The following is a 15580-nucleotide window of genomic DNA, read 5'->3' as shown; positions in this document are numbered from 1 at the left end:
CAGACCCAACATTGGGGGGCGCATTGCATTAGAACACGCAGGCGATAGAGCATACAATACATCATTCATAACAAGTTACTTTGCCATTATTCGTGTGGTAAAAACATCGACTCGTTCACAAAGGCATTCCTATTCCTAAACCCATCTACTCATCATACCTAAATAATCCTTCTTGACGTAAACCGGCCTATCCTATAACCAACCCCAACCGCCCCAACTCCATGCAGCAGCGCAGTAACGGTACAGTAACAAAGCTCCTCCGCTCTCATCCAGCGTGTCGTGAAAACATGATAAAATCAGAACAACCAAAACAACATACGAAAAAGCAGTCGTAGCAATATCCCACCCACCCCCCGACGTCTTCCTGCCTTACCACCCCCATCAACGCACCCCTCATAATCATCAAAAAGCCCCCCCGGCCCCGTCAAATAATATTCGACCTCTTCCCCAGCGGCTTCCTCCGACTCAACTCATCCACAAAACGGGTCTTGTCATCCCCGATCTTGCGCCGGAACATATCCAGATCCTTCAGCAGCCCGCTCATGTGCTCATGCATGTCGTCAGCATTACGCTCATACTTGGCCGCCTCTTCCTCGTCGTCTTCCTTCTGTTCTTCCTCTTCTTCCTGGTCCGGCCCGCCCGACGCATACCCGTCATCATTATCATCGTCAGCACCAGCACCAGTATCCTCCGCAGCCTCCTTGTTGTTGTTATCGCCATCACCCTCCCCACCACCACCAACCGCCACCACCCCCTCCTCACTAACCGGAATCGCAGGAATCGGATTCCGCAGACTCTCCAGCGCCAACTTGAGATGCAGGCGCAGCGCGTCGTTCTCGGTCTGGAGGGAGCGGATCTTGCCGTCGGCGAGGAGGGAGCGCTCGGCCATGGCGAGCTGGAGGCCGCGGACGCGGGCCTGGTACTCCTCGAGGCGCTCCTCGGCCTCGCGCGCGTCCTTCTCGCGCCGCCGCGAGTCGCCGACCACGAGCTGGAGCTCCCGGATCTCGGCCTCCATCGCCGCGATCTGCGCGTCGCGCTCCGCTGCTGATACCGCGTCCACCTGGTTCACCACCGCCCGCGTGCGGATCCGCTTGGCCTGGTCCGCGTATCGCAGTGTCGAGAGCGTTTCTTCGTAGTCGGACGGGGCGATGCATGCGATCATGGCTGTCTTGGAGTTGCCTCCGAGCGAGTCCTTGAGAAGCCAGGTGAGGATGCTGTCGCGGTAGGGTACGACAGAGGTGCCCGGGCGGGGGCGCTGCTGCTTGGGGTCGGCGAGCGCGGCGATGACGCGCCCGAGGGTGGTCAGGGACTTGTTGATGTTGCTGCCCTCGCGCAGGCGTTGGCCGGTGGCTTCGGTGGACTTGGCGCGCTCGGAGCCTGCGAGATCGACCAGGCGGATGCGGCTGGAGCGCTCGGTGGTTTCGTCCGTCTCGAGGTCGTGGTGGATTTGTTTGAGCATGATGGTGAAAACGGCGTGGCTGCGCGAACTGGTGTCGTTCATCTTGGTGCTGGCCGTTGTGCGGTTGTTGTCGCCGACGCGCATGTACCGGATGATCTCGCGCAGGCTGCGCACTGGGACCTCGGTGAGGTCTTTGACGTAGGGGCCCTCGGTGGGAGACTCGCGAATCTTGAGGTAGTACGGGGGCTGGTGCGGGATGACAGGGACGAGAAGGTCGCGGACGTGCTCGTTGTAGACTTCGAAGTACGAGACGCGCACGTTGTAACTGATGTTGGGGGTTTCGTCTTGGGCCGCCGCGATGCGCTCGAACAGGTCCTCGCATGTCCGTGGTATTAAGCCAGGGTGGTCTGGCGTGCCCATCATGGTGTAAGACTTGCCGGAGCCGGTCTGGCCGTAGGCGAAGATGCATGTGTGGTACCCTTCGAAGTTGTGATCGAGAAATTCCTCGCCCAAGCTATCGTAGACATCTTCCTGTGTCGCATAGTGCTCATCTTCTGGGTCGTGGCTCCAAAAGCTGTTGTCAAAGGTGAAGGACTTCTCCTCCAAGACCTTGCGCGAGCGCGCCCGCGCATTGGCCGGGTCGTGGTCATTGGGGACGAGGAGGGTTGTCTGCTGCGAGACCGGGTCCATGTGGATGAGGCATTCTGCATCGCGGTGGATTTCTGCATGTTGTTGGAGTTAGCGATCGCGATTGGTAAATACCCTATTGCATTATCGAACAAGGGAGACAGAAACACATAAACATACCCCGCGGTAGAAACGCCCGCACCCTCACGACGACCCTCACGTTCCCTCCCCCATCGACCCGGGCATGCGGCGGAACGGTGCCATCGCGCGATCGCAACGAAGGAGTGCTCGCGCACGAGGCACCGGATCGCTGGGCGACGTCGAGGTAACCTGCGGAGTTCGGCATCAGGCGCGGGTCCAGGGAAATGCCAATCAAGGTCTCATTGATATCGCCGACGACGTCTCGGAAGCGTTTTTCGAGGTTGCTGTACATTTAGTACTGATGCGCAAGCCGGGGGAAGCTGTGGATCGCCAGCTGGCGCTTGCTGAGGTGGCTTGCCTCGACGGGGTCGGTTCCTCCTGGCGATTGTTTACATTGGCTGGGGGGTTGCAGTTGCTGGGGTGAGCAGATGCGAGCTGCCGAATATGCAGGGGTTGGCTGGGTTGGCAGTTGCATTCAGTTGCATCTTGGCGGCAGCTTCTGCGCTAAAATTGGGGTAAGTGGGCCATTCACCGCCAACCGTGGGGCATTGCGATGTGTTGGCAGCACTCAATCCATGCACATCACCTCTCCCTGGTATTCATGGGTATCAAACCAGACTCTTCGATGCAAGGAACCGCCAGTGGTGGATCGGGTTTGCAAGGTTATTGGTTATTCAACGACGGACTGAAGCAGAGGAAGAAGAAGGCAGCAATGAAAGAAGCGGAGAACCCTCCGATCTGGGTACCTTTCCCCGGAGAGTGTTGCCGGGAATCCACAACTCTCAATAATATGCGAGTTGAGAAATCTCAAGGTATCTAACTATCTACCGTGCAGTTCGTAAATGCAGCCCTCTCTCTACCTCTACCTCTAAAAGCAAGCCCAGCTCCCAATAACGCCCACACCCCCTACCAAACCATTCAACGCTCCAACCCCCTCCCCAACAAAACCCCCCCCACCTCCTTAACCAACCCCATCCCCCTCCCCACGCCCTCCCCCTCCCCCTTCCTCACCACCTCCCCGCCCGCCTCCATCACCCGCAACAAGTCCACCACCTCCCCCTCCAGCGGCACACAATACACCAACCAGCCCAGCGCCAGCAGCATCCCCTCGAGCGCCTCCGCCGACGTGTCCTCCTGCACGATCGCCTCCAGCACCGACGCCGCCAATTCCACCTGCTCCGCCTCCGGCAGCAGGTCCCCGGGCCCCGCGCGGCGCTTGCGGTTGTTGGCCAGGGCCACGTTGAACAGCAGGGCGGCGGCGGCTGCGCGCGTGTTGGTGTGGGCGTCGTCGAGGAAGCTGGAGGAGATGAGCTGGGTGAGGGCGGTGCGGAGCGGGGGGTGGGTGAGGATTTGGCCGGGGTAGAGTGGCGTGGTGAAGAGGTTGCAGGCGAGTTGGAGGGTGACGAGGCGTAGGGCGTAGGGGCAGGTGGTGGGGGAGAGGGTGGTGGTGACGTGGGTGAGGATGGCGGTGATGGTGTCGTGGTGGGTGGGTTGTTGTTGTTCCTCGGCGAGGTAGCCGCTCACGCGCGGGTCGATGAGGGCGCAGCGGAGGAGGTCGATGAAGGTGAAGAGGAGGTCGGGAGGGAGGGTGGTTAGGGAGGAGCGGATGAGGGAGGTGAAGGCGGCGAGGTCCGGGAGGGTCGTCTCGGCGGGCCCGTCGGAGGTGCGGGACTCGATGAAGGTTTTGATGCTCTGGACCGCTGGATGGGCTGCGGTCGCGCCCATCTTTGCGAGGAGCTTCGGCAGAGGGGGGATCTTGGTGAAGGTGACGTAATCGGCGGCGGGATTGGAAAAGGTGGGTAAATCAAGGGCCTGGTGCGGGTGTGGTGGCCATGCCATTTGGACGAGGAGTTGGACGTTGCCTCGCAACGCACTTGGGTCCGCGCCGCTCCACCGGTTCTCCTGCTGACCTTTTAGGAATGTAATGAATGTCGGCGTCGCCGAGATGGAGTATCGACTGCCAACATCCAAAGCTTGCGAAGTATCGACTTTGATCAGGACCCCCTTCTCCCCGATCTCACCCGCGAGCTCATCATAGAGCGGATAGAGGGTTTTGCAAGGAGGGCAGGTGGCCGAAGTGAAAAAGACAACAGCGCATGCTTTCTCGAACCTTCCCAGCAACTCGTCGAGCTGCCCTAAATTCGAGACAACGTGGACTTTGCTAAGGGGACGGTGGAGCTCTGACTGAGGCTTGACCGAGCTGCCCGGGGTCTGCTGCTCGATGCCGAGAATGTTGCCTCCGCGTTTGTTGGCGTTGATTTGCTGTGTTAGCGTGGGCAAGATCATCTGACCAAACGGTGAATCTCTGCCACATATTAGTACCTCTCGTCCCGGTTCGTTTCGCTGAAGACCTTGGAGAGGGCCCCTGGATAGACTTACAGAACAGTTTGAGGCATGTTGGTGATATGGCTAGGGATCCCTTTGCCCAAGAGGAACGTGGCGAAGTCGTTTGAGAAATTGTTGCAGTTGTGCCTCCACAAGTCGTAGGCCTAGAGATTGTTAGTATCCCATGTCCGTAATCGCGAGAAGTGTGATAGTCAGCTTGCCTCGACCGTGTAGATTTCCCGCAGTGAGTCTAGGTACTCCTCAATTACGTCCATGGGCACTTGAGCGCCACAAATCAGCACCATTATTCGAGGGATATTTCAAGGGTAGTCTGCGTCTGTGAATACGTACACTCGGTCGTCCCAAGATGTAACTTTTGCATGGGCTGCCCGAGGTGCGACGACCCCGGTCTGATGGCAACAATACTGCCATCATACACGTATTCTCGCCCGTTTAATTGTATTGCCGTGTGGTAGATGGCATCGAGCTGAAATCCAAGCAGGCCGAGGGACATCTGACGCGCGAGGCCCCTTGAGAGGTCATAAACGAGAAGGTGGACGTCCATGACGACGGCGCTGTAATGACGGGTTACGGGTTCGTGCAATAGTTACAGTCTGATGGCCGTGATGGGGCGGATTCTTCCTAGCGGTCTGGGGGTGGGACACTGCCAAAAGAGAGCAAAGTTTGGTCAATTTTGATGTACTTTCAAAGGTATATGAAAGAAGAGTGGCCGAGTTTCTGATCTGATCCGGCTCGAAGGCAGCGAGCGGTTACGAGGCCAGCCTGAGTACGCTACGGCTTCTGGAAGCCTGGAGAAGAAACCTTGTAACTTTGCCGCTGGTATGTTACAACTCAATACATAGGTAAGAAACGGTTGGTAATCAAAGGACGTGTAATCTGTAGATAAGTAAGACACCGAGGTCCGGAATAGTTACAATTAGGTAGGTAGTTCCTCCTACAACCCTCATCTACATCTTGAATGTATCCGCATGCCTGGGATGATCTGACTCGTGGCTGGAGTGCCGGAATCAACCCGCACACGACACATCCCCGGGTGTCCCCTCGTCCTTGACGGGCTCGCCGATCTTGCGAAGGAGGTTGGACCAAACCGACTGGGCCGGGGCAACGCCCACGGGTGCGGCCCAGAGAGACAAATCCGGGAGCGCCTCTTATCAGATGTGATATCGAAGTTCGAAAAGGGCCCGGGTAAGGCAAAGCAAGCGAAAGTGTGAGAATCAGCCATGCTGGTTGTCGAGACCGCTGGGTTGTGTGTTGTTAGTCCAGCCAACGGCGAAAGTGGAGAAGCTGGGTGAAAAGTGGAAAGTCTTGGTCAGAGGTACGCCCTATCAGAACGAAGAAAGTGGGCCCGAGAGACGATGACAGGGGTGCCTTGTGGCCTTTCGCGTCATTCCTTGCAGGGCCGTTTCATTCAACAGGCTGTCAGAAAATCAAGATCCATCCATTCATGGATTGCCAGGTCTGGAAAGCCAAATCTTGGACAACCAACCCCTATTCATCAACCGCACCTCCACGTTTTTTTTGCCTGGAGGTTTTGCCGCTGTTGCACCTCCTCCTGAGCGGCGACTGCGATTTGATTTTTGCGGTTCCTGCGTTTGCCAGCAACTGCCTTCATGTCTCTCGTTTAACGCCCCTTCAATTCGATTTAATCGCCACTTGGCTGGCATGTGCGACTTGGCCTCGAGCCCTTGAACCTCGAAAGCCACCTTCAGCTTTCGCCTCCTTAGGGACTCTAAACCCGTCCCTATGCGACGCACATCGGTCTCGCTGCCGACAAAGCACATCGCCTACGATCCTCACGAGAAACCCGACCGATACGACGACAACCGGGAAGAGAGTCTAATCATGAAGATGCAATCTGCTTGGGTATCGCAGTCGCAGCGGGCGCGCTACATTAAGACTGGCTCCATCATTTTCGTTGTGTTTTTGGTCTTCTACTTTTTCTCGCCCTCAGGGGTAGATATCTATAATGGAGGTATGTTTCGCAGGAAGCTGGAGGACGTGTGCCCTTGCGCGATGTCGAGCTGACCCGAGTTCCAAGGATCATCAGTTGGAGGGCAAGCTGCTCAAGGCCAGACACCATCCGACTCGTCTTATGGCACCGACAAATGCACCAAGTCCTTCTCCAAGGACAAGCCCATCGTTCAGTACGTCTCCATGGTCGACGCCGGCAGCACCGGCTCGCGCATCCACGTCTACAAATTCAACAACTGCGGCGCCGCCCCCGAGCTCGAGGGCGAGGTCCTCTTCAAGATGACCGAGAAGATCGAGGGCAAGAGCAGCGGGTTGAGCGCGTACAAGGACGACCCCGAGGCCGCCGCCCAGAGCCTGGACCCTCTCCTCGACGCGGCCCTCAAGGTCATTCCCGACAAGCTGAAGGGCTGCAGCCCGATCGCCGTGAAGGCGACCGCCGGTCTGCGGTTGGTCGGAACCGAGAGGAGCGGGAAGATCTTGGAGGCCGTCAGGCACCGCCTGGAGACCAAGTACCCCTTCCCGGTCGTCTCCGACCAGGAGGGCGGCGTGTCCATCATGGGCGGCGCCGACGAAGGTGTCTATGCCTGGGTCACGGTGAACTACCTGCTCGGCAAGATTGGCGGCCCCGACCACAGCGAGACTGCTGCCGTGTTCGACCTCGGCGGCGGTTCCACCCAGATCGTCTTCCAGCCGACCTTTGAAGGTCTCAGCTCCGGCGGGATGCCCGAGAAGCTCGCCGAGGGCGACCACAAGTACGACCTCAGCTTCGGCGGCCAAAAGTTCAGTCTCTACCAGCACTCCCACTTGGGCTACGGCCTGATGGCGGCGCGGGAGGCCATCCACGCCACGCTCGTCGAGGACCTCCATGAGCAGAACAAGGACGACGCCGCCTGGACCAAGAACGCCGTCGTCAATCCCTGCCTCTCGGTCGGCACGTCCAAGAACGTGACGGTCAAGCTGGGCGACAAGCACCCGCTCGGCGAGAGCCTCGACCTGACCATGACGGCGCCGTCCACCGCGGGGGCGACCCAGTGCCGCAGCCTGGCGGAGCGCATCCTCAAGAAGGAGGCCGAGTGCAAGCTGGCGCCGTGCTCCTTCAACGGCGTGCACCAGCCGTCCATCGCCAAGACCTTTGCGCGCGAGGACATGTACTTTTTGTCCTACTTCTACGACCGCACCCAGCCGCTCGGCATGCCCGAGTCCTTCACCCTGCGCGAGCTGTCCGACCTCACTAGGAGCGTGTGCGGCGGCGAGCAAAGCTGGGACGTCTTCGCCAGCGTGCCCGGTGCCCTCGACGAGCTGCGCGACCGCCCCCAGCACTGCCTCGACCTCAACTTTATGTTGGCCCTGACACACACCGGCTACGAGATGCCGCTGGACCGGGAGGTGCGGATCGCCAAGAAGATCAAGGACAAGGAGTTGGGATGGTGTCTGGGCGCTAGGTAAGCCTTTCTTGACTCTTTCCACCAACGTACTCGACCCGTGATTGCTGACTCGTTGTATAGCTTGCCGCTCCTTTCTAAGGGATCTGGATGGGAGTGCAGAATTACTGAGACACATTAGGGGGAGGAAACATGAATTGAGCTGGTTGGATCAGGGGGGGAACATGATTACGTGTTCAAATAGCACATCAAGCCCGGCGAGGCGTGATGCTCTGATTTGTACGACTGAAGAAGTACAACACGGAACGAAGGGATAGACAACGTTATTTATCTAATGTAGTGTGGGTATTATGGGCCAACTATGGTCTCTCAAACCTTGTTCTCCTGGTTTTCCCAACAGTGATATGTACCACGCCCAAACCTCCCACCTCCCGTAATGTACTCTATCCCCCCACCCAAAACAGGTACCCAAAACTAAAACTAACCCGGCACCCTCACCGCCCCCAAAACCTCCTCCAACACCTCCTCCACCCCCACCCCCTCCAAAACCCCCCTCACCACACCGACCTCACTCCCCCACTGCACACTCCGCTCCAGCTCCATCCCAACCCCAACAACCCCAACCCCACCCCCACCCCCCTCCCCATGCGCCCCAATCCCAACCACCCTCAACCGATGCCCATAAACCTTCCTCGCCGCCACCCCGACCAGCGCCGGCGTCACGTAGTCCAGCCCGTGCAGCGGCGCCAGCGACCCGCTCAGCCTGGCTAGGTGCTGGGTCGCGATCGTCGAGATGCTGCTACCCGGCGCGATGGCGCGGTGGGTGCGCAGGAAGGAGACGATGTTGGCTTGGTAGCGGGTGACGGCGATGGAGGTGTGCGCTGTGAGGGAGAGCTGGGAGAGGTGGGAGATTTCGTGGTCGGTGAGGGTGGGGTGGGGTGGGGGTGGTGGGTTGGGCTGTTTTTGGGGTTGTTGTTGTTTCGGTGGTGGTTGTTGCTGTTGGGGTGGGATGCTGGGAAGGTTGGTGCCGCTTCGGGCGGTGCTGGCGGTGCTGTTCTTGCGGGGCCGCCAGTGGTCTTGGTGATCGATGGATGGGATGCCGAGGCCGGTTGTGCCGAGGGAGGAGTGCCGGTTGAGCTTGACTACGCTGGTGCTGGAGGTGGTGGAGGCGGCGTCGTCCGCGTCGTCGTTCACGTCCTTGTCGTTGGGGGGCCCGGGCGGGGGGTTGAACGCTTCGTCGAGATAGGGGAAGCCATCCTCCTCTGGGTCGTGCCAGTGGCTGAGGTAGAAGAAATCGTTCAGGTGGGGGGTGACCCGCGCCTGTCCGATACTGCTGGCGCCGACTATGGCGATAAAGAGAAACTGCTTCGGGGCTGTCTGTACGCTTGTTCTTGTAAATATGCGGCGCGTGCGGAGAAGCTCGAGAGCTTGAATTTGGACGGCCCGGGGAGCGCGATCCAGGTCCTTAGCCAGGACGACGTTGGCGATCCGTGGTTGTGAGAGCTGCGAGCTACTTCCACCGGCGGAAGACGAGATTGGGCTTATGGGCCCTCCAATGCGCGGGGATGGGCTGAGCGGAAAGTAGGACCCGGGTGAGGGCCCTAGACCCCCCACCGAGAGCTGCGACTGCTCATGACGCGGCCGGTATGGGGACACGGAACGGGTGTTGCCTGGTGATGGCGGTGTTCGAGCTGGGTGGACGAATAGACCTGTCGCAAACTCGTCGAGTGTCGTGTGGGCGTGGCAGCTGATGATGGCGGAGCTGAGGTTAAAGGTCTTGGATGCGATCAGGCGCAACTCTTCGGCCAGCTCGTCGACGCTGTCGGGCTCAGTGCTAACCAGGCAGTGCTCGCGGGCGATGAGGCTAAGGAGGACGGCGAGTTCGAGGTCGCTGAGGTTGTGGATTTTGTCGAGAAGCTGTTCATCCGCCATTGGATAAATATATGCCAGCTCCTAGAGACTCAATCCAGCCCATGCGCGGCCGCAATGATAGCAGGTAGGTCGAAGTGAGTTGGGAACTTGTGACAGCGAAGTTGCCAAAGCTTCGCCCAATTAACTGAGTTATCCCAATCCAAGCCTTCTTCCCTTGCTCCTCTTTCACACCTTGTCGTCTATGCGCTGATATTTGGTATGCCGCCTTGCCATCTCTGGTACTGCTCCGTATATATGCCGGTGTTCGGTATCCGGCTCGAGTGTCGTCGCGCTGTTGCTCGTGTGCTTCACTGTCAGCTCGTACTGTGAACTGTCGGCTTGGCTGCCACCGAAGCTCGGCGGAGCACTGTGCGGCTTGGGGGAACTGAAGCTCAGACCAATGCGGCGGGAGCGGGAAGAAGCAATGGACCATTTTGCATGCACGCATCAACGCTAAGCCGAAAGTTGCCTGGTTTCATCAGCGGACCAACATTACAGATTTATGATTGGCCCTGGCTTCAATCCGGTCATGCTGCCTGCCCTGCCTTGCAGCTTGCCAGCCATCAGTGGGCTCCGCTCTTCGCCAGCGTCACTCCTCCAACGAACGCCCAGTCCCCAACAACAGCCCCGTCGTTTGTCAGTACCGCTGCGACTTGTTTATTCCAACCGATATACCGTTTGCGCCCTTGAACCGAGTGGCGCTTATAACACCAGAACCTCTTATTATCTCTTTATCGGGGATCGCATACCAGCATCAGCAAGTGTTCCAGTCCCACGTTACTCGACTCGACTCGACTCTCGATCGCCTTCCCCACACCATTCACGATTCAGCGAGACACCGGCGCCATGTCTAAGCAAAAGAAGGTCCTTTTGAAGGTGGGATGCGCCGGCATGGATATCCCGTTTGCACCGTTTGCTAATGGCGTGAATTCCAGGTCATCATCTTGGGCGACAGCGGTGTCGGCAAGACGAGTCTGATGAACCAATATGTACGCTGCCGAAGCTCCTATCCGACCGCTACTCGACGCTCCCGAATTGAAGGTCTGACTTTGCATCGCACTACAGGTCAACAAGAAGTTCAGCGCCAGCTACAAGGCCACGATCGGGGCTGATTTCCTGACTCGCGAGGTCATGGTGGACGACCGCCGGGTTACGATGCAGGTGCGCAGGCGACCCCGACCCCGACCCCGACCGAGGAGCTCAGGCTTGTCTACTGGAAGAGCGCGCGCTAACATACGACTTTGATAACAGCTCTGGGATACGGCAGGCCAGGAACGGTTTCAGTCTCTCGGCGTGGCCTTTTACCGAGGAGCTGATTGCTGCGTCTTGGTGTACGATGTCAACAACTCCAAGAGCTTCGACGCACTCGACAGCTGGCGGGACGAGTTCCTGATCCAAGCATCCCCGCGAGACCCGGATAACTTCCCGTTCGTGGTGCTTGGAAACAAGATCGACGTGGAGGAGAGCAAACGAGTGGTGAGTTGGGCTGGAGCTTTGCGAGAGTGGACGGGGGTGGTGCTGACGAATTTCAGATCTCGAACAAGAGGGCTATGACCTTCTGCCAGTCGAAAGGAGGCATCCCCTACTTTGAGACCAGCGCAAAGGAGGCGATCAACGTAGAGCAGGCATTTGAAGGTAGGTGGCCATCGGCACCAGAAGCGAGAGAGGGCCAGGGCTGACCGTCCATAGTGATTGCAAGGAACGCGCTGCTTCAAGAAGAGTCGGAGGAGTTCAGCGGGGACTTCCAGGACCCGATCAACATCCACATCGAGAACGACCGAGACGGTTGCGCATGCTGAGCAGGGAGGAAGCTAAATTGATTCGGATTTCACTTGTTCTACTGGTTATGTGCTTTGTATGATATCATGCCTGGTGTGTCTGGCTGCTTTTGCTCCAAACGGGAGAGTTCCGGTTGTCATTTGTGTCCCAGGGTTAGCGTCTGTGGGATGCCTCATAGAGGTGGATGCCTTGGTGTAAATTGAATACTATACAGTATATAGTATCCGGTCTATCAGTGCTGTACGATGGTGGGTTCATCTGATGTTGCGACTGTGGCACTGGCCTCAACATAAAGTACACAGCCCCAACTCTGCTTCTCTTGTGAGTTCAAACAAGGGGCTCCTGACCTCGCCCAAACATAACCACCTTTTCGACTCACAACTATCACATACGACCATACCTACCTGAAAATACGGGATCCCGTCCGCTCTCCCCGAGTCAAACAAGTAAGGGCCAGACCAGTAGTTGGGTCGGTGACGACCAGCGAATCCCTGGTGTTGTATGTTTTTGACCTTTTTGCTTACTTGTATGTTTCTCGGTTGGTCCCAACCTACCCCCGACTCTAATTACAAAGCCAACTTATTTAAATGGAACTATTATAGTTAGGAGCTCATTTCTTTGCTTCGAGGTAAGCAATGCCCAATTAATTGCATTTGCTGTACTTACCGCGTTTGTATCAACCCAGACACTCCTCCTTAGTACAACCAACCCTAACCCCGCATCACGAATTCGCACCATTTTAGGGATGGTCAGGGGCTGTCTTGGCGTTGATGTCCTTGGTCAGTCGCGTGCACACGGCAACCCACACCAGAGCAAGTCCGGTCAGTCCCGACTTGAATCCTCCAACAAACCCCGGCCCTTCGCTCGTGTGAGACATTGTTGTGCGGGTGCCGCGGTAGTTCGTGCGACCACTCTCCTTTGCTATCTCTGCGCTCCTTTTGCTTTCTATTCCTTTACGAAGTCAGTTATAACCCATCGACTTGTTGCCCAGCATCACCTGAATTTGTCCCGCTTGGTTTCGGCATCCTCGGTTTTATTTCGCCCGGAAATGCGACAACCGTCAAGGCCGTCTCCGTCCGCCGGCCCGCGCTCGTTCGTTCCTTCGCGGGGTTGATTCCACGCCTCCACGATAAGATAACAATACCGAACTCGATTTACGACCCGTATACCATATACTCTCCGGCTGCCTGGTGCTATAAGTCGGAAGGGGCTACAAGTTGGGGTTGAACCACGCCAGCCAACGGAGATACCACACCATGGCGCCCATCGAACCGCTGCTCCCGGGGGAGCTAGCGCCGGAGCAGAAACAGACAGACGAGGTCATACAGCACTCTACCAATACACACCCTTCTTCGTCCCGGCGCAGGTCGCACTCAGTCACAGCAAGCATGCTGTCCGCAGCAGACTTCGAACCACCACTCTCCCGCTCCCCGTCCACAGCAGCCATGACTTCCGACTCGAGGACAACAGGAACAAACACATCACGAGGCAGCAACATACGCGAGAAGCTCGGCCTCGGCGGTGTCGCCCGGCGCACCCTCGGGATAGGGCTGCTGCTAGTTGTCGTGTTTCTATGGACCACGTCCAACTTCCTGGCGAGCGTGAGTTCCCCCTCCCGATACCCATACCCCTCTCCCACCGCGAATCTGCCAACCACTCGGTAGGCAGTGTGTGTGGGGGGGCAGGATAGCTTCGGGCCACTAACGAAGGAACGACGCCTTGCAGTACATCTTCTCCGACGGCACCTACAACAAGCCCTTCTTCCTCGTCTACGTCAACACCTCCTGCTTCGCCTTCTCCCTCATCCCGCTCACCATCCGCTACGTCATGCAAAACGGCATCGACGCTCTCTTCGCCGGCGCCCTGCAATTGTGGCGGGAGAGGAGGCTGGGCTTCACACTGCTGCGGGGGAGTGCGCGGGACGAAGAGGGGGACAGGGGTGGCCGTTTTGGTGGCGATGGCGATGACGATGCGGGGGAGAGGCTGCTGGTGGATGACGAGGGGAGCCTGGAGGCGCTGGACCTGCTGCCGGCGAAGGATGACAAGCTGAGCTTGGGCGAGACGGCGCGGTTGAGCCTGGAGTTCTCGATGCTGTGGTTCGGGGCGAACTACTTTGCCTCGGCGTGCCTGGAGTACACCAGCGTGGGGAGCGTGACCATCTTGACGTCCACGAGCAGTATTTGGACGTTGATCTTCTGCGCGGTTACCAAAGTGGAGGGCTTTACCGTGCGGAAGCTGGTCGGCGTGCTGGCGTCGCTGGTGGGCGTGGTGCTCATTTCGTCGGTGGACTTGTCTGGGGCGAACGACGACAACAGGGGGAGTTTCCCCCACAAGACGACGGCGCAGATCGCCATTGGGGATGCCATGGCGTTTTTCAGCGCCATCATCTACGGTGTTTATGTCACTGTGATGAAACGGAGGGTTGGGAACGAGGATCGCGTGAATATGCCGCTGTTCTTTGGGCTGGTCGGCCTGTTCAACGTGCTGCTTCTCTGGCCAGGCTTCTTCATCCTGCACTACACCGGCATTGAGCCGTTCGAACTACCACCCACCGCGAGTGTATGGACCATTATCGCGGTAAGTTTTACGGGCAACGTCACGAAGGAAAACTTGCTGACGCATCTCAGGTCAATTCTGCCGCGTCCTTCTTCAGTGATATCCTTTGGGCATATGCTATGCTGCTCACGACGCCGCTTGTCGTCACGGTCGGCTTGTCCCTGAACATTCCCCTCTCGCTCATCGGCGAGATGATTCAATACTCTCAGTATTCGAGCTGGCTATACTGGGTGGGAGCTGGAGTCGTATTTATATCGTTCTTGTTTGTCAACAACGAGAGCCACGAAGATGGCGCAGACGGGAAAAATGACCCGGCTCCGGGAGTCGAGAGGTCAGCCGTATAACATTTAGATCCCCGGTATTTGTTAGAAGACACGTAGAGTTCTTCGTATGCTAGCATTCTAGAGCATAGATGATGATTCAGGATACCCATCGCAGGTTGCCCCTGATGGTCGGGTCTACCAGTTCGTAATCGAATCGGCATTGTCCCAGCTTGGAGCACAGGACGAGGATACGGGGGCTTGCAACGCTACTAGCGCTCTTGTGCTGTGCACGAAGTTGTGCCTCTTGATACAAATTAAACCCAGACTATTAGGGCTTTCTCACGGTCAACGAACGTTCTATCAGTGGTCGTTCATGGGACTCCTGATGCCTTGACACTTCTCGGCGTTTCACTGCGTTGCAACTACCCAGCCGGCAACCGACTCCCATCTGGCTTGGCTGTACAGTCCCAATGGTTAACCTATCCGACCTGGCACTCTTTCGCCTTACTTCGCTGCAGTTAGCTGCAGCGGAACTGCCAGCACCTCTGCGACACAAATGTTCTTTTCACCCAGAGGGCGGACAAAGATTGGTTGGCAGATCTACGGGCAGACAGACCTGTATGAGTTGCCTTGCTCGGGTCTTCCGAACTTTCGTTGCCTTCCGGTCAGAGTCACCTGCACTTCCTGGGCAGCGGCAAGCGAGGCCCAAGTCACCCATATTTCTAATGGTTATGGCTTCCAGGCTATGATTCCCGGTACCAGCCACTGCAGGCGGTACATTGTCATGGCAAACGGCTCTTAAATTATACCTACCTAGGAAGCTATCCAGTTTGCTACCCTCACAAACCTACTACCCAACATCCATATTGTAACTCTCATAAAACACTAATACGCTCCCTCGACAGCACCCTTTCCCTCTATGTTCTCCATAGATGTTAGACCATCGCACCCACGGACCTAAATACGAGTCTGTAATGGATTCACAGGACGGCACCCCTAGGTCTCAGGGCCGCCATCTCGGAGACAGCATTAATACCGCCACCAGGACGCTTCACACCAAGTTGAACAAGATCATCCTACAACACTTCCCGTTCGCCCTACCCCCTCATGCGACCGACCCCTCCATCTACGTCACCGGCCTCCTCCACATCGCTCCTATCTATCTCACCTTCGAATCTCTCTGGCAAGACATCCTCGACGGCCAC

At 57.5% G+C, this 15580-nt stretch overlaps 5 protein-coding genes across 5 annotated transcripts; 3 read left to right on the top strand and 2 right to left on the bottom strand.

The window, feature by feature from the left end:
• Window positions 1-424: 424 nt before the first annotated feature.
• Window positions 425-5057, bottom strand: B0H64DRAFT_371656 (P-loop containing nucleoside triphosphate hydrolase protein; the record flags this gene model as incomplete). Its single annotated transcript, XM_062802172.1, has 7 exons — window positions 425-2121; window positions 2207-2451; window positions 2561-2671; window positions 3252-4472; window positions 4547-4656; window positions 4720-4772; window positions 4844-5057. 7 exons carry the CDS (start codon window positions 5055-5057, stop codon window positions 425-427), a joined length of 3651 nt encoding a protein of 1216 aa, XP_062662797.1.
• Window positions 5058-5927: 870 nt separating this feature from the next.
• B0H64DRAFT_387952 (nucleoside phosphatase family-domain-containing protein) lies at window positions 5928-8376 on the top strand. The gene is made up of 3 exons (XM_062803240.1): window positions 5928-6485; window positions 6552-7926; window positions 7990-8376. Exons 1-3 carry the CDS (start codon window positions 6257-6259, stop codon window positions 8045-8047), a joined length of 1662 nt encoding a protein of 553 aa, XP_062662796.1. The 5' UTR covers window positions 5928-6256; the 3' UTR covers window positions 8048-8376.
• Window positions 8347-10147, bottom strand: B0H64DRAFT_472435 (uncharacterized protein; the record flags this gene model as incomplete). Its single annotated transcript, XM_062807933.1, has 1 exon — window positions 8347-10147. The coding sequence occupies exon 1, from the start codon at window positions 9796-9798 to the stop codon at window positions 8347-8349; it is 1452 nt and encodes a 483-aa protein (XP_062662795.1). The 5' UTR covers window positions 9799-10147.
• A 169-nt stretch (window positions 10148-10316) lies between these two features.
• B0H64DRAFT_387949 (small GTPase superfamily) lies at window positions 10317-11899 on the top strand. Its single transcript, XM_062803239.1, has 6 exons — window positions 10317-10653; window positions 10713-10766; window positions 10843-10938; window positions 11029-11253; window positions 11310-11412; window positions 11467-11899. The coding sequence occupies exons 1-6, from the start codon at window positions 10624-10626 to the stop codon at window positions 11574-11576; spliced, it is 618 nt and encodes a 205-aa protein (XP_062662794.1). The 5' UTR covers window positions 10317-10623; the 3' UTR covers window positions 11577-11899.
• Window positions 11900-12350: 451 nt separating this feature from the next.
• B0H64DRAFT_337103 (uncharacterized protein) lies at window positions 12351-14722 on the top strand. The gene is made up of 3 exons (XM_062801155.1): window positions 12351-13157; window positions 13282-14133; window positions 14184-14722. Exons 1-3 carry the CDS (start codon window positions 12813-12815, stop codon window positions 14454-14456), a joined length of 1470 nt encoding a protein of 489 aa, XP_062662793.1. The 5' UTR covers window positions 12351-12812; the 3' UTR covers window positions 14457-14722.
• Window positions 14723-15580: the final 858 nt, after the last annotated feature.

Source organism: Chaetomium fimeti (genome assembly GCF_033439085.1).
Source record: "Chaetomium fimeti strain CBS 168.71 chromosome Unknown B0H64scaffold_2, whole genome shotgun sequence".
Lineage (NCBI taxonomy): Eukaryota > Fungi > Ascomycota > Sordariomycetes > Sordariales > Chaetomiaceae > Chaetomium > Chaetomium fimeti.
This window is presented reverse-complemented; position numbering and strand designations above follow the sequence as displayed.

What these genes read in the sequence shown, in the direction of transcription:
- B0H64DRAFT_387952 (XM_062803240.1), top strand. Translation starts at nt 6,257, where the DNA reads ATGCGACGCACATCGGTCTCGCTGCCGACAAAGCACATCGCCTACGAT. An exon ending in GGTAGATATCTATAATGGAG is followed by an intron (nt 6,486 to 6,551) that starts GTATGTTTCGCA and finishes CCGAGTTCCAAG; the next exon opens with GATCATCAGTTGGAGGGCAA. An exon ending in GGATGGTGTCTGGGCGCTAG is followed by an intron (nt 7,927 to 7,989) that starts GTAAGCCTTTCT and finishes CTCGTTGTATAG; the next exon opens with CTTGCCGCTCCTTTCTAAGG.
- B0H64DRAFT_387949 (XM_062803239.1), top strand. Translation starts at nt 10,624, where the DNA reads ATGTCTAAGCAAAAGAAGGTCCTTTTGAAG. An exon ending in CGAGTCTGATGAACCAATAT is followed by an intron (nt 10,767 to 10,842) that starts GTACGCTGCCGA and finishes ATCGCACTACAG; the next exon opens with GTCAACAAGAAGTTCAGCGC. An exon ending in CGTAGAGCAGGCATTTGAAG is followed by an intron (nt 11,413 to 11,466) that starts GTAGGTGGCCAT and finishes GACCGTCCATAG; the next exon opens with TGATTGCAAGGAACGCGCTG.
- B0H64DRAFT_337103 (XM_062801155.1), top strand. Translation starts at nt 12,813, where the DNA reads ATGGCGCCCATCGAACCGCTGCTCCCGGGGGAGCTAGCGCCGGAGCAG. An exon ending in CGTCCAACTTCCTGGCGAGC is followed by an intron (nt 13,158 to 13,281) that starts GTGAGTTCCCCC and finishes GACGCCTTGCAG; the next exon opens with TACATCTTCTCCGACGGCAC. An exon ending in GTGTATGGACCATTATCGCG is followed by an intron (nt 14,134 to 14,183) that starts GTAAGTTTTACG and finishes GACGCATCTCAG; the next exon opens with GTCAATTCTGCCGCGTCCTT.